This window comes from Myxocyprinus asiaticus, chromosome 45, assembly GCF_019703515.2.
Source record: "Myxocyprinus asiaticus isolate MX2 ecotype Aquarium Trade chromosome 45, UBuf_Myxa_2, whole genome shotgun sequence".
NCBI classification, from domain to species: domain Eukaryota; kingdom Metazoa; phylum Chordata; class Actinopteri; order Cypriniformes; family Catostomidae; genus Myxocyprinus; species Myxocyprinus asiaticus.
Window position 1 is genome coordinate 2,295,875 of NC_059388.1, and position 24,862 is coordinate 2,320,736.

General features: G+C 39.3%; 1 protein-coding gene across 2 annotated transcripts in view; it reads right to left on the bottom strand.

Moving 5' to 3' along the window:
• The window catches only part of large1 (LARGE xylosyl- and glucuronyltransferase 1), a 163,857-nt gene that overhangs the window by 27,184 nt on the left and 111,811 nt on the right, over window positions 1-24,862 (bottom strand). For both annotated transcript variants that reach the window (XM_051688702.1, XM_051688701.1), the window contains exons 12-14: window positions 8,982-9,260; window positions 8,030-8,176; window positions 6,927-7,122 (exon numbers count right to left, since the gene is read on the bottom strand). In XM_051688702.1, coding sequence (XP_051544662.1) covers window positions 6,927-7,122; window positions 8,030-8,176; window positions 8,982-9,260 — 622 coding nt within the window. The remainder of the gene's footprint in view (window positions 1-6,926; window positions 7,123-8,029; window positions 8,177-8,981; window positions 9,261-24,862) is intronic.

Below are 24,862 nucleotides of genomic sequence, written 5' to 3' on the forward strand. Positions count from 1 at the left end.
CAAATACCACTCGCCAATTTTCATTGGCCTTTTATCAAAGACCAGAGGTGTCTCGGGCTCCCAAGAGTGACCCCTAGTGTCACTACATCGACACCAACGTCTCGTTCCCTCCATCAGGGAACGGAGGTTACACCAGTAACCATGACGTTTGATTCTTGGGACTTTGACTTTTCTTAAAGTAAATTTTTAAGCTCAAGATCATATAGGTAAATAAATTAGTAAATAAAATAAAAAAGGTCTAAATACCCCCCCAAAAAACACCCAAAATGCACAACTTTAGTGCTTTTACATTATTTAATTTAGGATTGTTACATTATCTTCGTAACAATTAAAAGAATTACATGTTTATTTTTTCCAGTTGACCAGGAACAACTGGAACGTAATTTAATGAACAGTGCATAAGTGTTATGTATCATCAGGACACGATATTGATGATGCATACCTATTTTCTTTGAAATTTGACAATCCTTTCAATAGACATATTACTTCAATATATATCAGAAGTTCAATGTTAAGATGATGAAGAAGAAAAAGTCTGCCTGCAAGAAGAAATTATCTGTGATAATCTCTGCAACTATTCAGTAAGCACAATACAAAGAACTCCAGTACAATATAACATCAACTCTAATACTGGTCCAAGTGGGAAGTGAACCCACGACACTACAAACCAGTGCTTTAACACACTGAGCAACTCAGTTGACATTCCCAGTGAGTGGCAAAGAGACTTCCTGAGGTTATAATCAGCACAAAAGTGTAGGTTATATTTTAAACTATAGGTGGCACTGTCTCCAAACTGCTTTAGTAGTATCATGACATGATGTTGATGAGGCATACCAATATTCTTTGAAATCCGACAATGTATTAAAAGATATATAATTTTTTAATAAATTTAAATATGGTGGAGAGGCAATATGGCCGATATGGGAAAAACTGATTTTGTTGAAATCTTCATGACCCAAGGAATCCACAGATACAAACCCCATGATTTTAGGACATAGGGTTAAAAAGTTATGAGCAAAAACAGACATTTTTTTCTATTTCCTGGTCCCATAGGTGTCGCTGCAACCAAACTTTGCATGTACCCTCAGATCATAGTCCTCATAAAGCACACACATTTCGTTTTGATACGACAAATCATTGCCAAGATATAGCCTCATATTCGGTTTTACATGGAACTTTTTGATGCCGTAACTTTTAATGAAAGGCAAAATCTAAAATCTGTCATATTCAATCTGCGGCTCAGACTGGAGATTATTTTGAGACCTTGCTTGGCAGAATTGGGTACTGTTGGAAGGAATAGTATTGAAAAAATGATAAACATTATAATCCAACTGTAATGGGCGGAGTTTTAATATTCAAGAGGAGAATAAATAGATGCAAAAATAATTATGTTTCTAGACCAAATGGTTCAAAAGATATGCACAAAAAAGTTTTTGACATTTAATTTTTAACATGGTGGTGGCGCTATAGAGTATGTCCTAGAGACCCCAAATTTGGTATGGGGGCTATTCATGACCACCCGTATCAGTGTGCTAAATGTAATAATTTTCCTATATACGGTTCATAGGGCTGCCACAGACTCCCAGCCAGAATAATAATAATAATACTAACGGATACAATAGGTTCCACTGCACCTTTGGTGCTTGGCCCCTAATAATACTAACGGATATAATAGGGGCTACAGCACCTTCTGTGCTTGTCCCCTAATAACAACAATAAGAATACCTGCAAGCACAAATGATTTGGGACACGCCTTGCATTTATTCAGTAAGCACAATACAAAAAACTCTAGCAAAAAATATAAAATCAAGTGTAATACTGGTCTAGGTGGGATTTGAACCCACAACCTTTGGAATTATAGTCCAGTGCTGAACACAATGTGTCCAAAGAGTCGTCATGGTTACTTGTGTAACCTCTGTTCCCTGATGGAGGGAATGAGAAGTTGTATCGATGTAGTGACACTAGGGGTCACTCTTGGGAGCCTGAGACACCTCTGGTCTTTGACAAAAGGCCAATGAAAATTGGCGAGTGGTATTTGCATGCCACTCCCCCGGACATACATGTATAAAAGGAGCTGGTATGCAACCACTCATTCAGGTTTTATGCTGAGGAGCCGATATAAGGTCCGGCCATTTCAGCGGGTAGTTCAGCGCTGTGGCAGGGAGGGACACAACGTCTCGTTCCCTCCATCAGGGAACGGAGGTTACACAAGTAACCATGACGTTCCCTATCTGTCACTCACTCAACGTTGTGTCAATGTAGTGACATTAGGGGTCCCTATACGAAACGCCACAACTGGCTGAACTGTGTTACGTGAACTGGCGGTGTGTGGTGGGCAGACTACTGTGTGCCTCATAGCCAGCACACCAGGTCGACACGTAACATCCCCCAACATAGTTATGAGTGTCGAACGGCCCTTTGGGGACAAGTCGACTACCCAAAAGATAGAGACAGGCTAACCCAGTCGTGGCCTCTTTTTCCCCTTGTAGAATGGGCTCGTAGCCCTACCGGGGGCGGCATGTCCTGGGCGTGATATGCCAGTGGGCGATCCTCTGCGTGGAGACAGTGCTTCCTTTCCGCTGTGCACCAAAGCAGACAAAGAGCTGCTCAGAGATTCTAAAGCTCTGCGTGCGATCCAAATAGATACGTAAAGTGCGCACCAAACACAGCAACAACAGGGCTGGGTCTGCCTCTTCCTGGGGCAGCACTTGCAGGTTCACCACCTGGTCCCTAAAAGGGATCGTGGGAACCTTGGGCACATAGCCCGGTCAGGGTCTCAGGATCACGTGAGAGTAGCCAGGACCGAACTCCAGGCACGTTTCGCTGACAGAGAACGCTTGCAGGTCTCCTACCCTCTTGATGTAAGTGAGCACAGTCAGGAGGGCAGTCTTCAGGGAGAGTGCCTTAAGCTCAGCTGACTGCAAAGGCTCAAAGGGGGCTCTCTGTAGACCCTGAAGAACTACAGAGAGGTCCGATGAGGGAACGAAGTGTGGTCTGTGGGGATTCAGCCTCCTGGCGCCTCTCAGGAACCTGATGATCAGGTCGTGCTTCCCTAAGGACTTACCGTCGACTGTGTCGTGGTGTGCTGCTATGGCAGCAACGTACACCTTCAAGGTGGAAGGGGACAGCCTCCCTTCCAACTTCTCTTGCAGGAAGGAAAGCACTGATCCAACTGCTCATCTCTGGGGGTCTTCCTGTTGGGAAGAACACCACTTAGTGAACAGACAGCACTTAAAGGCATACAGGCACCTCGTAGAGGGGGCCCTAGCCAGAGTGATCATGTCTACCACCGCAGGCCAGACATGGAGATTCCAGAGGTCTGGTCGTGGGTGCCAGATGGTGCCCCGTCCCTGAGAAAGAAGGTCCTTCCTCAGGGGAATTTGCCAGGGGGGAGCTGTCGCGAGGAGCGTGAGGTCCGAGAACCATGTCTGGGTGGGCCAGTAGGGTGCTGCTAGGACGACCTGCTCCTCATCCTCCCTGACCTTGCACAGAGTCTGTGCAAGTAGGCTCACTGGGGGAGTCTGGAGCCAGTGCTGAAGCGGCCTCATATGCATCAACCCAAGCGGGGTGGCCACCGCCGAGGATGCCATATGCCCCAGGAGCCTCTGAAAAAGTTTCAGTGTTTTCTGTTTGAACGCCTTCAAACAGGCCAGCACCGACTGGGCATGCTCGTTTGTAAGGCGCGCCGTCAGGGAGACTGAGTCCAACTCCAAACCGAGAAAAGAGATACTCTGAACCGGGAGGAGCTTGCTCTTTTCCCAGTTGACCCGAAGCCCTAGTCGGCTGAGGTGCGAGAGCACAAGGTCCCTGTGTGCGCATAACACGTCTCGAGAGTGAGCTAAGATTAGCTAGTCGTCGAGAATGCGAATGCCCACCTCCCTTAACGGGGCAAGGGCAGCCTCTGCGATCTTCGTAAAGACGCGAGGAGACAGGGACAGGCCGAAAGGGAGGACTTTGTACTGATACGCCCGACCCTCGAACGCGAACCGCAGGAAGGGTCTGTGTCGAGGAAGGATCAAAAGCCCGGTTCAGTACTCGCAGGTCCAAGATTGGCCACAACCCACCGCCTTTCTTTGATACGATGAAGTAGGGGCTGTAAAACCCTTTCTTCATCTCGGGTGGAGGGACAGGTTCTATCGCGCCCTTCCGTAGGAGGGTAGCGATTTCTGCGCGCAGGGTAACAGCATTTTCGCCCTTGACGAAGGTGAAGTGAATACCGCTGAACCTGGGCGGGCGCCTGGCGAACTGAATCGCGTAGCAGAGTCGGACGGTCCGGATCAACCACCGCGATGGATTGGGAAGCGCAAGCCATGCGTCCAAATTCCGTGCGAGGGGGACCAAGGGGACAACGTCGTCGGACGTACCGGCAGGTGGGGCCTCGCGGCGGGGCGGAGCGCGAGGTGCCACAGCACGTCGTGGCTGTGCTGAGTCTAAGGACATCGAAGCACTTACCTAGCTCCTTGTGACCACCCCCGGAACAGCCTGGGACAGGGGAAGAAGAGGCCTGTCCTCGCGACCCGTGGAGGCTGTCACATCGGGGGTGGATTTGTGCCACAGCTGGGCGCTCAGGGAAGGAAAGGGCACCGCTGGAGCGCCAATCCTGCAAGATAAAGCCCGTGGACGGTAGTCGTGGTGACGACCGTACACACCAGGTATGTGACCCAGGGAGGAAGGAAGCCGCTCTTTTGTTGAACTGTTGGGTACTGCAGCCACTTGGGCGTGCGGCAAAATCAAACAAAAAGGCAACAAAAGATTTTCCACCCGGCCCTCCACCGGGGGATGGAGTGGTCTTTCTACCAGCTCCAGGTGAGTGGGTTCCCTCGTCCCTGGGTTGCCCGTCTCAGGGGCGCTTCGCAGACCTCCGTGGGTTCTTCGGTGCCGGCTGTGAGACGGGTGGCGTCGGCTTCCTGCGGTGGGCTCCACGCCGGGGCCGGGCCGGAGGGGCGGGCTGCGGCGGAGCCGGTGCAGTCACCGCAGGGGGATGCCCTTGGCGAAAATTTTAAGTCACTGAAATAAGGCCATATAACACATACTAAACATTTGTTCACAAGACTTTTGAGAACTGGATCTTGTAGCCTAGAGTTTTTGCTACAAAATGATGTGAAAACCATCCTGATCACTCATTCATACAAAACAATATAGTCATTTAACTTTTGTAAGACACTTTTAGTGTTAGAAAGGCCATATGCGAGGCGTGAATAATCATGAATATTGATGTGATTCACACCTGAGGAGACAAAGACCCCTTCCCTGGGAACACAATATATAAAAAAATTTTCAGGATTCTCTGATGAATAGAAAGTTCAAAATAACAGCATTTATCTTAAATAGAAAGCTTTTGTAACATTATAAATGTCTTTACTGTCAGTTTTGATCAATATAATGCATCCTTGCTGAATAAAAGTATTAATTTCTTTCCAAAAAAACAAAAACAAAACAAAATTACTTACTGACCCAAACTTTTGAACAGTAGTGTATAATGTTACAAAAGCTTTCTATTTCACATAAATGCTGTTATTTTGAACTTTCTATTCATCAAAGAATCCTGAAAAAAAAATGTACACAACTGTTTTCAACAATTATTATAATAATAAATGTTTCTTGAGCAGCAAATCAGCATATTAGAATGATTTCTGAAGGATCATGTGACACTGAAGACTGGAGTAATGATTCTGAAAATTCAGCTTTACATCACAGGAATAATATATATATATATATAAATTTTAAGGCATTGTTGGGGGCGTTTACCATTTGCGTTGATCGCCTCAGCACATTACCGTATGAATAGCGCACTCTGCTGGTGGGTGTGATCACTTTAGGGATAATTAGCTGAGCCAGGAGAAACTGTACATCGCTTTGTTTCATACAGATTACATTGCAGGAGAATATTTGTTTTAAATTTGAATTATTTTATTTAAAAGTAGATATTTTCAGCATTCTTTAGACATATGTTTCATGTTTGTCTGATAAGTATTCGCTGCGTTTCAGTTCATTTTTGTGACGTGTTTCAGAAAGATGCTGCGGAGACGGCTGAAAGCGCACCCTGTTTATTTTCTTTATTTTACAAAAGCACAAGGTTTTGTTGTTATTGTGAGTGTACACAAATAAAAGTAGACCCTTTATAGTTTCTAATGATGTCTTACACTTATCTGTATGCCCAAAAATGACAGAGTATTTTAAGTTGTTTCTGCTGTTATGAGGAAAAAATCCAGCAGGACGCGCCGGCACCTGAGGGTTAATCTTAAAGTTCATACAAATTATTTTTGCGCAAACATTGGCCCCTAACACTTACTTGGTTTACACATTTTTAAACCATGACTTGTACTACACATAAATAACTAATATTGGCATTATATTCATGATGTTAGTCAGAGGGGAACTGGCCCCCACAGTGAGTCTGGTTTCTCCCAAGGTTATTTTTCTACATTAACCAACATCTTATAGAGTTTTGTGTTCCTTGCCAAATTTGCATTTAGCTTGCTCACTGGGGGTCTAAACACAAATATTATTTATTTATTTATTTATTAAAGGCACAATTTATTACCGCACAATGATGACTCTAAGATATTATGGATATTACAGTTTCATTTTCTGTTAAAGCGTAATTTTTAGTAAAGCTGCTTTGAAACGTTGTGTGTTGTGAAAAGCGCTATACAAATAAAATGACGACTATTATGGTGTTCTTTCTGGAGCTCGACAGTTGTGGTCATTATGAACTGTTGTTGTATGGCAAGAGCAGCATGAAATTGTTAAAAATTCTACCTTTGTGTTCCACGAAACACAATAACAGTATACATGGTTGGAAGTAAATAATGACAGAATTTTCTTTTTTGGATGAACTCTCTATTTAAGCTTTTAATTAAAATGCAAATAGTGTTAATGAATGTAAGTCCTCAGTAAATAAAAGCATATTATGGTTGTGCTACCTGTGCGTCCAGCTCCATGATGTGAGCGACTTTATTCCATCCAAACCCCACAAAGCGGCGGTCGTACTCTGGACTCTTCCGTCTCACCATCACATACGGCTCAAAGTCAGCCTCCCACTGCACTCGATACGGTGTTGTCGCTGTCCTCCATTTAGCAAAGTCTGTTGGGGCGTGACCTTTTGTCCAGACGTGGTATCTGTAAACAAACATATGAATATTAACAGCCTTTAAGTCATTGTAAAATTGTCAAGAGTTTGCAAACTCGCATCCGACTGGAGTCAAGTGAACATGAAACCAGCCAGGTAATATAAAGCTAAGGTTTCCTGAAGTCCAATTAAACTAGTAGGGCAACCCACTTACTAGTCAATGTTGAAAATATGTAGTTTTACCAATCCCTAGTATGGGATTACTGAATAGGAGTTTTTTAAAATAATTTGGTTGCAGACTGATTCACTATCATTCACACCAATTTCTGATTGGTCGGTTTGACCGATTCATTGAAAAGAACTGACTCACAATAATTATTCTCTCAAATCAAGCATCACTATGAACTGCGAGCAAGCTTTACTCAACAAGAGCAATATCTATCTGATGGATATTCTTGAGCAGAGCAAAACTAGAAAAAATTGCATCCATTTTAGAAATTTCAATAACTTTTAAGATTTTACAAATTTTCATCTTACAACACAATTTAAAACCCTTTAAAACACAATAAATAAATAAATAAAAATACTTGATGTTTTCAGGTTTACCATGACAGTAGCTTTTATTTGGATGATGTTATATTTAGAGTCTTTGTTTATCTTCATCTCTAACACATGTTGACAATGACATGCAGAAGATGATTTGATGATGTCTATGATTTGGTTTGATATATGGTTTATTAGATGTTTGTACAACTACTTTGATTAATGATGATTAATGAACAGAGTGCTAGCAGATGAACTCTTTCACAGACATCTTAATACGTGGTCATAGCTCTAGTAGATAACATTAGTACTGAAAAAACACTAAACATCACGAGACAACTTCATGAGAGGATGTGGTACCATCATCTAAAAATCTAATTTTAAAACATTTGCAAATATATGCTGTTATTTTACCTGAATGTGAACAGTGAACCCATGTCGAGTTGTGACAGTAGTTCTGCTTTAGATTTGGGGAAGGACAGCCGATAGCGCAGTGTTTCAAATGCCGGCACCACAAGAGCCTTTTTACTGTTTGCCATATCAAGCTGCACAACTGATTTCCTGAGACACAACCAACAAGGATTACATGTAGAATATATATAATGTATATATAAACAGACGCCCACACATTACATATTATTGTACATACACAGTACATAATATTTATTTTAAATTCACTCAAAAATAACTTCATTTGATAGGATCCTGTTTGATAGGACTTAAATGTACTTTCAATGATAGAACATTCATAATCTTAACTAAAGCCTGATGAGTGTGAATCCAGTTGTTGAAACAAAAATATTATAAACACTTATTTGTGTTTCTAAACATTATTTTCTTTTGGCAAAATCTACACAAGTGTCCATTTAGGTGTCAATTCAAGTGTATTCTTTGTTCATGGGTCACTTTCAGGAGACACACTTTCTTGTGTGCCCAAGACTTACCGCTGTTTGAACTATGCTACTAAATACAGCGTGTTGTTAATTATATCAGTAGTAAGTAAATGTACATTTATCAGTAAATGTAATGCTCATGGCGTGAGATGCATGGAAAAGCCAAGCATGTCTGTCTAGTGCATGTTTACATAGAAAAATAATAAAAAATAATAAAAAAGTGCAGATGGGCACAATATTGTGTCCTGTGTAAATTGCCTTTTCTGCAGCTTTTCAATAAATGCACTTTTTGCACCAGGGAGGAAGTTTTGAGATTTGAAACTTACAGATGTTTTTATAGTACAATAAAATCATATATGTCAAAAGATCAAGTAAAATTTGATTCATCGTGCCATGACCCTGTTAAAAGGAAGTTTTAAAAAGATAATCTACAAACATTTTCTAACTATAGGTTTTGTGAATTAGATACTTACCTGAGGTACTCATAGAGTCCATACATGGGCAGGAAGTCAATATCTGACAGAAACATGAAGGGCGTGTTGACCTGTCCCATTGCAACATTACGCAGCAGGTTAACAGGGTAGAACTGCCCTTCTTTATAGACAATGTGATATCCCACATTACTCCTGCTCATCAGAACCTCAGAGCCCTGAGCATAACGCAGGAACTGCTGCGCTTCAGCATCTGACAGATAGAGGACCAGACTGATAGGCCCCTCCCAGTGCTTACAAATAGCCTCTAACATCTGCAGCCTACAACAAACAAACATGACCATTAACATCATATAAACGTGATATATACGATATGATAAAACATGCAATATCATATTTTTGTCTTTAGTCAGTGTTGCTGCCATTGTTTTTTAAAAAAATCAAATTTAAAACTTTTTAAGACCTGAAACAATAAAATGAATACCGTACTATTCAATGCTACTGTGAAAATGTTTTGTGGCCCGATGAAACTAATGTTTAATAGTTTGGGAAGAACACGCAGCACTACGTATGATGTGAAAAGGGCACTGCATACCAACATGAAAACATCATCCCAACGGTGAAGTACGGTAGAGGAAGCATCATGATTTGGAGCTGCTTTGGTGCTTTGGGGCCTGGACCGATTGTCATCATTGAGGGAAAAAATTAATTCCTATGTTTACCAAGATATCCTACAGGATAATGTCAGGGTGGCTGTGCGCCAGCTGAAGCTCAGTAGAAGCTGGCCGATGCAGCAGGACAATGACACTAAACATTGAAGTAAATCCACTACAGAATGGCTTAAAAAAAAAGAAAGTCCACCTTTTAAAATGGCACAGTCAGAGCCCAGACCTTAACCCAATAGATATGCTGTGGCATGACCTCAAGAGAGCTGTTCACACCAGACATCCTAAGAATATGGCTAAAGCAGTTCTGTAAGGAAGAATGGTTCAAAATTCCTTCTGAACGTTGTGCGGGTCTAATCCGCAGCTACCGGAAATGCTTAGTTGAGGCTATTACTGCCAAAGGAGTATCGACCAGTTATTAAATCCAAGGATTCACTTACTTTTTCCACAGCACTGTGAATGTTTAATGGGATATGTTCAATAACAATTTTTTTTTATTTATTCATTTTTTTATATATATTTTTAATTACACTGTAAGGCTGGCACCGGGGTGTCTACACCCCAAAAGGCTCTGTGAGAGCCAACGTCATAAAACTCTCACACAGAAGAGCATCTCCACCTGAGACAACACACCCTACTTTTTAAGGACCATAAAATGCAAATCTCAAATCTGCCCTCTCTCTCTCACCTCAGGTCACTTTAAGGACACCAAAAACTAAGTTATGACTTATCCTGTTGTGTAATGTAAAAGGTTTTCTGATCATACATGTTTGGTATCATTCAAGAGGTCTCAGTGCAACTGGTACAATGGTCTCATTCCCTTTCAGCAAAGTCAAATCACAAGTAAGATATAAGAACTTAGTAAAATACTGTATTCTATCCGGGGCATGACCCTCCCAAGTCTCTCACAGGGACCAGATGCTGTATGCAGATTAGGTGTATTCTTTGTTAACATCAACAACCTACTCAATCAAAGGTCGATTTACAACTCCCTAAATTGTAAACCAAATCCTAAATAACATCAAACATACACATCTGAAACAACAATAGAATCGTTTGGTACTTAAGGAAGGATGGCAGAGGAGCTCAGGGAGTCTGTATTCAGATCTCCCATCATGTCGCTGTATGTAGTTTCTATTTGCCAAGTATGTTTCTCTGACTTATATTTTATTTTTAGAAATGTTTGTTTATTCTGATCACATGTGTGTAGAGCCGAGGAGGGCGGGGTCGGGCTGGAATGACGCACGCCCAGTCCCCAATCAGCCTGATGGGGCGTGCGAGGGATAAAGGCGGCCGGGTACGACAGTTCGAGAGAGAGAGAATTACAGGCAGCTGTACTGTGTGTGTTTATGGTTGTGTGTTTTTGTTTAAGTTTATTATTAAACTATTATTTATATTCTCAAGCCAGTTCTCGCCTCCTCCTTTCCACCGAACCCCCTTACAATGTGAAATTGGGATTGATTGAATTCTTGCAACAATGTTTTATATCCTACATGGCAAATAAATTGTTATTATTTTATTTATTCTGAATTTCTCTGGAATCATTGTGAGAAACCACCCAGGACAACCAGGTAGGAGAAACCACCTGGGACAACCTGGTAGGATTTGAATTCATTAGACCAGGGTAGACCATACTGGAGCTTTAATATAGGAGAAACCACCCAGGCCAACCGGGTAGGAGAAAGCCATATAAAGACTCTCAGTCACTGCTCACCGCCCGTCTTAGCAAGTTGTATGTACGTGACTAAGCGGCAATATTGTCTGGTTATGAGACAAGTCAAACCAGACGATATTAGTTAACCCTACAACCGCTGACAAAGAACAGAACTGGCTATCTTTTCGGGAGGTTTATGTAATTTAATAACGGCCGGCGTAAGATTCCAAAGCTCGAAAGGACAATGAATAGAAGAGGATTTAGAGTAATCAATAACTTAAAAAGATCAAATTAAAAGAATTTGAGCTGTAATCTAAATTAGAGGTCAACTTAAATTGGAGTCAGATTACTATAAAATTGGAGTCAGATAAAATTAATAACAGAATCAATTTGTAAAGTGTAAATTAACAATAATTGCTTTACTTCAGCGCTCTGAAAAGACAGAACAACGCAGAGACCTTCAAAGGGCCATTTATTGAAGTTTCACTCCGAACCGATAAGTGTGTGGCCTTTTTACACACATATATCTTGTCTATAAAAGTTACAACATTGCTAAACTTACATACATTTTTCAGTGTTGTGCCTCATGTTTTGTCAATAATTGTACTTTGTCTTTTTATATTAAATATGTTTACTACACGCAGTTTGCTTATTTACATTTTTTTATGTTTAAGTTGCAAATTTTCATATTTAAGTTAAGGAAACTAAAAAAAAAGTTTTCTACTAGCACATTTCAAGTCACCTAAAATAATATAGTTTAATTATTAAGTTAACATGGCTTAAAAAAATAAGTTAATACAAAACATATTCATGATTTCAAAAACAGTAATTAAGTTGGCAAAACTTAAAAAAGAGTTGTAGTTAATTAAAATAAACATTAGTAACTGCAAATTTTAATTTATGTTTTCTGAGAAAACAATTTATGCATACTTGAGACTTAAATTTTGGAACTTGTAAAAGTAAAGGCAATCCGTTGCCTCAAATTTAAGTTAGTAGAACTTATACAGGTTTACAGTGTTTTTAAACCCTCCAAAAATGGGCCCCATTTACTTCCATTGTAAGTGCCTCACTTAAAGAAAAGGAAGGATGAGTCAAAATAGTTTTGTGGTAATCAACACTGACACATGCTTTCGACTGAGCTTAACTTGTATTGAACCTTTATTCCCTTAAGCTTTGAATGTGGTATGTACAACAGACTTCAGAACTTTTTTCCAATAAATGGATAACATAACTGATTCAAGTTAAATGAAAACCATTCATTAATATTAAACGAACACACCATTCATTCAAGTTAAACGAACACCATTCATTTAAGGTAAACGAACACCATTCATTCAAGTAAAACAAACACCATTCATTCAAGTAAAACAAACACCATTCATTCATGTTAAACTAACACCATTCAAGTTAAACAAACACCATTCATTCAAGTTAAACGAACACCATTCATTTAAGGTAAACGAACACCATTCATTCAAGTAAAACAAACACCATTCATTCAAGTAAAACAAACACCATTCATTCATGTTAAACTAACACCATTCAAGTTAAACAAACACCATTCATTCAAGTTAAATGAACACCATTCAAGTTAAAGGAACACCATTCATTCAAGTTAAAGGAACACCATTCAAGTTAAATGAACACCATCCATTCAAGTTAAAGGAACACCATTCAAGTTAAATGAACACCATTCATTCAAGTTAAACGAACATCATCCATTCAAGTTAAATGAACACCATTCAAGTTAAATGAACACCATTCAAGTTAAATGAACACCATTCATTCAAGTTAAACTAACACCATTCATTCAAGTTAAACAAACACCATTCATTCATGTTAAACTAACAACATTTATTCAAGTTAAACGAACACCATTCATTCATGTTAAACTAACACCATTCAAGTTAAACAAACACCATTCATTCAAGTTAAATGTACACCAAAAGTTAGTTTTACATGGTCCGTTTTTATTGGGTTTAAATTGATTTAAGAGAACTTGTTTCAATCACGTGGAACCACTGTCCATGACTGAATCATGTTCAGCCAAAGTGCATGAGTATGACCGTTATGAATGTGTCATATATTGTATCTATCCAGTCATCTAATGTGGGTGGTTCAGGCCATTTCTGTGTGATAATGTTTTTGCTGGCAGCTAAAAGAATCAAAATAAAAATTTTCTGACTTTCGCAACTTTTCCAACAGGTATATTCTGTCACATGTAAAAGGCATATCCACCCCAAAAATAGCTACTAAGTTCTTATGAATCTCTTCCAATAGGGAATAATGACAGGACAACCCCAAAAAATGTAATGGTGATTGGCTTCCTTAGCCCCACAAAATCTCCAGCATCCTTTGCCCTTCCCCTGGTAGTGCTTTTGTGAAGGTGTAATGAAAAACCTAATCATATTCTTCCAGCAAAACTCTCCATGTTGATGAACCAGTAGATTTCCATTTTAGTTGGCAAATTCTTCACCACTCCACCCCTGTTATAATAAAATATAATTCCCTCTCCCATTTATCTTTAACATATAAAGTGCTATCATTTCTGGTCTGGAGAAAGGTGGTATATATTTTTGAAATCACCTTGTTGAAATCACCCTTTTCCCATTTTCTTCACAATATTCTGAACAAAGTAATGCCGAACGTGGAGATATCTAAAGAAATTGTTTCGTTCCAAACCGTATTCTTCCTTTAGGTCTTCAAAATTTTGGAAAATCCCTTCCTTCATAAAGATACTCTGATTTAACAGGCCTTTTCTTACCTAAATACGAAATCTCATCTGTTATGTTTGGAGCAAAGTCTGTATGGAATGCACACCACCTTAGAATTTTGGATACATCTTCTACACCACATATTTTCACAGTCTCTTGCCAGACATCAAGTGAGACTTTAATCAATGGATTTGTTCTGTCAATTGTCTTATTCTATTATTTTTCTCCCCTTTTCTCCCCAATTTGGAATGCCCAATTCCCAATGCACTCTAAGTCCTCGTGGTGGTGTTGTGACTCACCTCAATCCGGGTGGAGGAGGACAAATCTCAGTTGCCTCCACATCTGAGACTGTCAATCTGTGCATCTTATCACGTGGCTTGTTGAGCATATTACCACGGAGACATAGTGCATATGGAGGCTTCACGCTATTCCCCACGGCATCCACGCACAACATATCACGCGCCCCACCGAGAGCGAGAACCACATTATAGCGACCACGAGGAGGTTACCCCATATGACTCTACCCTCCCTAGCAACCAGTCCAATCTGAGTGGAGTCACTCAGCACACCCTGGATTCGAGCTTGCGACTCCAGGGGTGGTAGTCAGCGTCTTTACTCGCTGAGCTATCCAGGCCCCCCAATTGTCTTATTCATTAATTTCTTGTCAGCTATTAAAGCTGCTAATGGAACCCCTCCTGACATCGTCTTTTCAATATCTAATCACCTGGAAGAATAACTTGGACAACACCAACAAACTAAAGGCCTCAGCTGCGGTGCGTAGCAATATTCTCTTTCGTAATAGAGGGTAGATCTAACGAGACCAAAAATGCATCAATCAGTAGATCGTCGCTGATACTAGGTTGGGAGTAGAGATCTTTATTAAAAAAAATTAAAATATGCTGGATCAGCTCTATATTACATTCAATACTACCTGTTTGAGGATTCCTCAATTTATAAATCAACCTATCTGCTTGTTGTTTCCTTAATCTATAAGGCAGCAATTTTAGGGATTTCCCACCCGCTTCATAATATCTTTGTCATAAGTATAGGAGCCTATTGTGTATTTATTTGGTATTGTTATGACCCAGTTATTGTGGTTTTGGTTGTTTCTTCTTTTGTCGTTTGTAGGTCTGATTGGTGATTGGGGCGTAATTTGAGCACACCTGAATCTCTTCACGGCACCTTATTTAAGCAACGTGCAGTTGTGAAGTGACGCCGCCACTAAGCTGTTGCTTAGGCAGTTTGCCAGACCCGTGCTCCAGTTTTTGAGAACATTTGTTTTGGAGTCATTACTGACTAACATAATTGGTTACGGATATTTTTGATTATGTGGTTTCACTTATCTTTGTTGTAATAATTTCTTTTTGAGTTAATTTTGCCATGTCGTCTCCCTTTAATGTCACATCTTTGAGCCAGGAGTGACAGGTATATAATTCATTTATCTCCTTTGTTATGTTTTTAATCTCTTGATTCACTTTTGTGCTCAATGTGTTTACGTGATCTCTTTGTAGTATCTTTCATTTTTTCTCTAGGTCTTGCAGTCTCTGTCTCCGAATCTTCTTTAAACTCAGTATTATTGCTATAATTTTACCCCTTATCACCACCTTAAGAGCATCCCAAACTACATATGGTGCTACCTCACCATTGTCATTCAACTTCAAATATGTTTCAAGTTTAATTTTTAAATTTGATTTAATTTGGGGATTATTTAAAATATCCAAATTCAACCTCCACACCGTAGACCTGAGTTTTCTACTGAGACATAAAGACATATATATAGGACTGTGGTCTGAAAGGTCAGTTACTCCCATTTCACACATTTTAACACATTTCACACTCTATTAAAAAATTGTAAATTCTGGAGTACACTGCATGAGGATATGAGTAATGAGTAAAATATTGGCCCAATGGGTATAATTCCATCCACACATCTATGATTCCAAATTCTTTCATCAGAGCGTTCACCTTCTTTATTATTGGTTTTAGATCTTGTTTTCCACCCGAACAGTCCAATCTTGGGTTTAAACGTACATTAAAGTCCCCTCCACAAATTACAATCCCCTGCGCCTTCAACACCATCAGGTCAAAGATCTGCCTATAAAATTTCCATACACATTCAGCAAGTTCACCACAGAACTCTCAATTCTACCTATTATCATGACATATCTTCCTTCCTTATCCTTAAATTCAGTTATACGTTCACAGTTCACTGTTTTTGACAAGAGTATAGCTACTCCCTTCTTATGACCTGATTTATTGGATGAAAAACATATTTTTAAAGCCCATCCTGCTCAACTTTTCATGTTCAGAATTACTAAGATGAGTCTCCTGTAAAAAAACTATTTCAGCTCTATCCTTTTTTAGCGTAGACAACATTTTTCCCCGTTTGATTGGACTGAGTACCCCACTGACATTAAAATAAACTATATTCATACTTTGCATTTGCTTTATGTTGGTAAATAGCATAAAAGTAAACCATTGTACATGTGAGCAGCATCCACTTTAAAAAAAACAACAACTGACAAACATATAAAACAAAACAATCTTAAGAATGAAAACAAGCTGAACTCCCAAAATAGCGGTGTGTCCCATGACCATCAAAGAGCCTGCTCGAAGTGGCTCCAAGGGAAAACCCTCCTGTTGTAAACCAAGGAAGGGGCCCTTGAGGATAGCAATATCAAAAGAAACTATGTAAATTGTCTCCAATTATTTCCCGATTCTCCAGAAAGTTTCAAAAAGCCAACTAGATGCATCAAGCTTCTCTTTTTCTTTATTTGTTACCCCCCTACCAAAATTGTTAAAGTACCCATTCATCCACCTGGACCCTCCAGAGAATTAGTACTGTAAAGGATCTTTAATTTTTCTTTCTTGACCCTGTTCAAATACTTCCATGTGAATACTAATCAGAAGGTGACTCTAGTGATGTCGGAGTTCTTCTAAAGGTTAGTAGCTTCTCTTTATAGGTTGGTTTGCTCCTCTAATGCGACTCATTTCCTATGGTCATCTTGCCGCTTTGCTGCCAGAAAAATCACTGTATCTGCTCCATCAGAGTGTCTGAGGGACTTACGCTCTGAACAGGGAATCCTCTCTTTGATATATATCTTGCGCTGCATCCCCAACGGTGTTGTAGACTTTTACTCCTTCCTCGTACATTACCTTTAAACGAGAGGGGAACAAAGTCTTGAACATAATCTCTCTGTCTTTCGTTAAATCCTCAGAGCCTCCACATATTTCCTTCGCCTCTGGATGATGAGCGGAGCGTAGTCATTATGCAGGTTAATTTGATTCCCGCGCCAATGGAAACCTTTCTTCTGCCAGGCTTTCTGAAGTACCAATTCTTTGGTCGTGAAGCAGAGAAACGTAATCACAGTCGAATGACCGGCTGGTGGTTGTGACCTAAGTGTGTGCTCTCTCTATCTGAAAATTCACATCACGAAGATCAAGGTTCTCCCGAAGAACGTTCTCCACAAATGAAATCATCGAGTTAAAATCCTTCTCAGCGCCTTCGGACATTCTTGCACCCTCTAAATTGGTGATTTTGGCTTCCATCACAGCTTGCACCTTTAGCATCTCTGTAAGTACTTCCTCTGTGTTCTGAATTCTCTCCTCAGCTGACATAATACGGCTTTCTGCCTCCACTAATCTAGAATTTGTTTTAGCAATCTCTGCCTTAATATCTTCAAGCTGCCTTTTATTGTCTCTTTGGAAGTCCCACAGTTCCTGAAGGATATGCCCGAGCTGCACAGTCTTCTCTGCCCGTGATACTGTGTCGCCGTCTTGTCCACATGTCTGTGAGCTACCATGGCTCAGCCCGGCTTCTTCATCTTGTATTTCTGAGGTTTGCATGTTTTTCTTCGCTCTGCACCTAGTAGCCATTGTCGCCCCCACTCAGAGTCGTTCTTAATTTACATCATCTATCAATATTTCAATTTTAGGGGGTCTTCAAAAAAGAAACTAATCGGGAACAACTTGATTAAGCTGCCATCTTACCGATGTCCAAACCGGAAGTCCATTGTCGCGCCCATTCAGAGTCGTTCTTAATTTACATCAACTATCAATATTTCAATTTTAGGGGGTCTTCAGAAAAGAAACTAATCGGGAACAACTTGTTTAAGCTGCCATCTTGCCAATGTCCAAACCGGAAGTCCCAAAGACATGAAAGATTATAATGTTTGTATGTTGTTAGCTGATGAAGATAACTATTTTGTGACCAATTAATGCAGAAAACCAGCTAATTCCAAAGGGTTCACATACTTTTTCTTGACACTGAGTGTATACAATGATCAGCCACAACATTAAAACCACCTGCCTAATATTGTGTAGGCCCCCCTCGTGCCGCCAAAACAGCGCCAACCCACATCTCTGAATAGCATTTGAGATGCTATTCTTCTCACCACAATTGTACAGAGCGGTTATCTGAGTTACCATAGACTTTATCAGTACAAACCAGTCTGGCCATTCTCTGCTGACTGCTCTCATCAACAAGGCGTTTCCATCAGCAGAACTGCCGCTCACTGGATGTTTTTTTTTTTTTTTTTTTTTTGGCACCATTCTGAGTAAATTCTAGAAACTGTTGTGTGTGAAAATCCCAGGAGATCAGCAGTTACAGAAATACTCAAACCAGCCCGTGTGAGAAGAATGCGGGTTGGTGCTGTTTTGGCGGCACGAGGGGGACCTACACAATATTAGGCAGGTGGTTTTAATGTTGTGGCTGATCAGTGTATATAGGGTTCCTGTAGCTCAACTGGTACAGCATTGTGCTAGCAATGCCAGGGTCATGGGTTTCCAGGGAACACATAAACTGATAAAAAACGTATACCTTGAATGCACTGAGTCGCTTTGGATAAAAGTGTCTGCAAAATGCAAAAATGTAAATAAATACATCATATTAAAATGGTTTTTTGTACCAGTTTATCAAAACATACAAATTAGAGGTTGATTGATAATGGATTTTGCTGATTCGATAATAAGGTGTTGAGAGAAAGGCAATAACAGATTAATCTGACTTACAAATTCCAATGCCCAGTTTCTACCATGTGTGATCTGTGCAAATGACAATAAAATGACTTCAAACTTATGACTATAGTTTTTAAAATCTATATTCAATGTGTTAATAAAAATCTTAGTTTTAATAAAAATCTTCCTCTCTCTGGCAGGTCCCAATTTAATTAAATTCCAGAAGCAGATTATTGAGCAACCAAAATGCCAATAAAAATAAATAAAATAAAACTTGGTGCAAAACACAGGACTTTTAACAATAAACCAGCCCAAAATACACTGGGGACTCTTATTTTGAAATGTCTCTGTGTCTAGCTGCTCACTCAAACAGATAAGAGAAATAAAATATGCACTCTTACGTTTATCTACAAGGTATTACAATATAGACACTTTAATTTAAACATTGTCATAATTCATCAACAGTAGATCATCAGAGATCGCTTGTCATAAATGTTTGGTATTCATTGATTGCGAAATGCTCTGAAGCCGCTAGAAACACTGAATCTCGATTTCCACACGTGCTTTTCACTTTGAAGCCTGCAGCAAATGCAGATGATACTTTTATTAAATTAAATCATAAAGTTTAATAATCACATTAGGGCCATTTCGTGATTCTGGTCTTTACATCCTCTAATTTAAGACCTCTTTAAAGGGTCATGAAATGCTAAACTACATTTTCTGAGATGTTACCAGATACAGTATGTATGTTACACATGATAGAAGACAATGTAATCATCCATTATTGTAATTTTAAGTGGTTAATTTAGGGATTTTTTCGTGCTATTTTTGTCTTCCAGGATTAAAATCGAAATCAAAATTTTACATCACACTCTAGTGCATCGTCATGTCATCAGCGTTTCATAATTATTAATGTGACTGTGTGGCCTTATCCTATGAGAAAGCGCTGCATCATGATTATTCATTTAACCACTTGACCAGCACTTTAAACTCTCAAACCAGGAAAATGCTGCCTCCTGAGGCTGTATAAGGAGGTGTGAAGGGAACAAGGCACATCCGAATCCAATGTTTGTGTCACATCCTGTCTACTGAGATACCTTTATCTGATCGATTTTTGAAGACAGCATAAATGTATCTTTCCCTGCCTATTATATCCAACAATCCTGTGCGTGCAGATCCACTGTGGTTGAGCTGAAGAAATAAAATGGTGGCTGAAGAAACAGTTTGAGTATAAACAAAGATTTTTTCCAATTTATTCCATTTCTAGCAAGAAAGTAGATATTAAATATACGGTTGGTTATCGCCAAAACTCTCTTGATTTTGTTCTAGATTAATGGTCTGCTTTGGTTCAGTTGGACTGAATGAATGCTGATATTCTAGCAATGATTTGACAAAATGCTGCCTCGGAAACCAGTTTCCAGAGATACCTTCGTACGTAAACGCTGTCTATTAAGTCATTGACTAATAGGTCAGCAAGGAAGCAAGGTAGCTACCTTTGGATTCGGACGCAGCCAAGCACTTCAGTTGAGACAGTTGACAGCGGGACGTGCCACGTGAGTGTTCATGACTGCATAGCCTCCCCACGATGTTGACAGAGGGACAGGACAGGCTTTCAAACAATGGAAAAACCTTTCAAATGTTCATGCAACACACATTTATAAACATGAGTGTCTCGAGATATGCAGTGAGGTGGACTGGTGCTCGTTTGAGACGCGGTTTACATTGATTGTCCCACACACAAAAGCTATCGATCTATCCATCCTCAATGTGAGTGTGTTAACTGATCTAAGCACTTATATTTGTGAATCAATGTCTTGGAATAAGTCTCAAAATTATCAAGTATTAAAAACATTCACATATTACAATAGATTTACTGTACACGGCTTGGCATTTATTTGCGCATTAAATTACAGATATAAAATGACCAGTGTGATTCTGTGTAATGTATTGTGAGAGCTTAAAAAACAGTGTATAATTTATTTGTGCATTTTGTTATGAGCAATTGTAAGAATCATTGATGCTGTTAACTGCTTTAGTGAAATAAAGCTGAGTGACTAATTCAGACAGTTGTTGTGTTCACTCCCCTGGCTAGCGTTTTTTGAAAATGTGGTGAAAACTCAACTGTGCTGAAATGGGGTGTTGTGATCCTTTAAATAATAATTAAGGACTTTTTTATATCATCATGACATACTCTTTTTTTTTTATTATTATTATTATTTTTTTTTAATCATTTTATTATCTTCCCCGAGGTCCAGGTAACATTTTTTTTTTGCACCAAAATAGTCATAAGTTAGTACACTATAATCATTTTCCACCCTGTCTCTGGCCCTCTGTCTGAAACGCTCAGTTTTGGCATAAGCGCCTCCTTAAAACTTCAACGTAAATGCCCACTGTTATGATTGGTTAACGTCATGCAGTCCCTCAAATACAGCCATATTTGAAACACAATTGGAAGAAAATGAACCAGTAAAAAAATAAATTTCAGGGTTTACACATAACGCACATCCAACACATTGCATCCGAATATATTAAAGTGTTCACTCAAGCACATCAGCACCATTAACTATCAAACAGTCATGCCATTTGAAATATTCATGATGCAATCAGGTCCAAGTGTTTTTAACTGCCCCATCCTTCAATAACAGTTCCTTTGCCAAGCTTGAATCATATTATGAGTGGTTCAAAAGTAATCTACGCTGATATGAGCCCAAAAAACATACAATCCACGCTGATATAAGCCGAAAATACATGACAACGGTCAAAGACGTCTGTCTAGTACAGGGGTATTCAATTAAAGTTTCAAGAGGTCCAGTCTCTACATATCCTTCCCAGCAAAGGTCCGGAAAATAATAATTTGCATGGTGTCAGTAGTCAGAATGGCTTTCAAATGTTTGTTTTTTTTTTTGTTTGTTTGTTTTAATAGAGGGAGAGAGGCAACATGCACAAAGCAGGAATGAAGCGTGTTCGGTGCTTGAGAAAAAGATGATATAGCGCCGATCGCCCCGAGAGCTTGTGATGTGTATAGCTCCGCTATTTTGACGCACTGCTCACTTAAACTGTAGAAACGTTAAGATAGGACAAAAATTGTACAGAGCAGTTATCTGAGTTACTATAGACTTGGTACCATAGACTTTGAACTGTCATTTCAAACCAGTCTGGCCATTCTCTGTTGACCTCTCTCATCAACAAGGCATTTCCGTCCACATCACAAGACAACCAAAGATGGTTTGATAATGATTTGTTTATAAGTAATCATTGCACTGGAGAATTGCATTCCTGACAAGGTGGAGAGGATGCTAACATTAAAGCTAACATTAGCTGTTCGAACGGTTTGAACAATGTTACAGTCAACGATGGAAACTGCTTACCTTTCCTCTTAATACGATGTTTTGAATAATAAAGGTTTACGGGTTGAGGTGCTTCCAATATGTTCCAGTCAGATTATAAACATGAGCGTTCTGAAGAGGTTTTACTTCTAAGTTAATTTATAAGTTAATTTTCAGTAGTTAATAAATCATTAATGAATATGCTGCCTGAGTTTTTGCTTTTGCTCGGCTGTTCGCTTGCTTCAGAAGACCAAGCAAATCTTGTTCTTTGTGGCAAATTACACTGCGTGAATGCACACGCTCAGGAAAAGTTTTATAGTTTTATGTTTTATAGTTGTTTTTTTAACTATAAAGTTTCCCAAACTTTTCTCCATTCTGACAAAATTAACTTTTGTCCAAGCTTCCTAATTTTATGACATAGTTATGAACAAAAACAAACGCAAGAGCATGGTAAAATATATACAGGTGCATCTCAATAAATTAGAATGTCGTGGAAAAGTTCATTTATTTCAGTAATTCAACTCAAATTGTGAAACTCGTGTATTAAATAAATTCAATGCACACAGACTGAAGTAGTTTAAGTCTTTTGTTCTTTTAATTGTGATGATTTTGGCTCACATTTAACAAAAACCCACCAATTCAAACCCACCAATTCAAATCTCAAAAAATTAGAATATGGTGACATGCCAATCAGCTAATCAACTCAAAACACCTGCAAAGGTTTCCTGAGCCTTCAAAATGGTCTCTCAGTTTGGTTCACTAGGCTACACAATCATGGGGAAGACTGCTGATCTGACAGTTGTCCAGAAGACAATCATTGACACCCTTCACAAGGAGGGTAAGCCACAAACATTCATTGCCAAATAAGCTGGCTGTTCACAGAGTGCTGTATCCAAGCATGTTAACAGAAAGTTGAGTGGAAGGAAAACGCGTGGAAGAAAAAGATGCGCAACCAACCGAGAGAACCGCAGCCTTATGAGGATTGTCAAGCAAAATCGATTCAAGAATTTGGGTGAACTTCACAAGGAATGGACTGAGGCTGGGGTCAAGGCATCAAGAGCCACCACACACAGACGTGTCAAGGAATTTGGCTACAGTTGTCGTATTCCTCTTGTTAAGCCACTCCTGAACCACAGACAACGTCAGAGGCGTCTTACCTGGGCTAAGGAGAAGAAGAACTGGACTGTTGCCCAGTGTTCCAAAGTCCTCTTTTCAGATGAGAGCAAATTTCGTATTTCATTTGGAAATCAAGGTCCTAGAGTCTGGAGGAAGGGTGAAGATGCTCATAGCCCAAGTTGCTTGAAGTCCAGTGTTAAGTTTCCACAGTCTGTGATGATTTGGGGTGCAATGTCATCTGCTGGTGTTGGTCCATTGTGTTTTTTGAAAACCAAAGTCACTGCACCCGTTTACCAAGAAATTTTGGAGCACTTCATGCTTCCTTCTGCTGACCAGCTTTTTAAAGATGCTGATTTCATTTTCCAGCAGGATTTGGCACTTGCCCACACTGCCAAAAGCACCAAAAGTTGGTTAAATGACCATGGTGTTGGTGTGCTTGACTGGCCAGCAAACTCATCAGACCTGAACCCCATAGAGAATCTATGGGGTATTGTCAAGAGGAAAATGAGAAACAAGAGACCAAAAAATGCAGATGAGCTGAAGGCCACTGTCAAAGAAACCTGGGCTTCCATACCACCTCAGCAGTGCCACAAACTGATCACCTCCATGCCACGCTGAATTGAGGCAGTAATTAAAGCAAAAGGAGCCCCTACCAAGTATTGAGTACATATACAGTAAATGAACATACTTTCCAGAAGGCCAACAATTCACTAAAAATGTTTTTTTATTGGTCTTATGATGTATTCTAATTTTTTGAGATAGTGAATTGGTGGGTTTTTGTTAAATGTGAGCCAAAATCATCACAATTAAAAGAACCAAAGACTTAAACTACTTCAGTCTGTGTGCACTGAATTTATTTAATACACGAGTTTCACAATTTGAGTTGAATTACTGAAATAAATGAACTTTTCCACGACATTCTAATTTATTGAGATGCACCTGTACATCTAAAATATTAATTTGATATTCATGAGAGGGCAAAATGTTATATAATACTGTGTTCATGTGAGGGCACACATAATATATACATTGCCATTCTAAAATTACCTTTAAGAGGAGAAGACTTGAGATAATTTTATTTCTATCCCTTTCTTTACATCATTCATATATTTAATATGACAATAATATAAAATAATAAATATTGTGAGTAGTGATGAATCATACAGTTGCTATTTGTATTTGTAAGGCAGTGTTTTATGTTACTGTTGAACAACAAACACATTTGACCTGTAATATTTAAATTAATATTTTCATTCATTTCAGATGGCAAAGGCCATGAAGAAGGTAGCATAACTTTCCCACCTTATCGATATTGGCAAAACCCAATATTGGTCGATCTCTAATGGAAGGGATATTGAATACCTTTTAACTTACATTATTAACAAGTATTCAGTACTATAATGTACCTATAAAAAATAAAAAAAAGATATATATATATATATGTTTATGCATTCTATTTTTTTCTCCATTGCTTCAAAAATAATTCTCACTA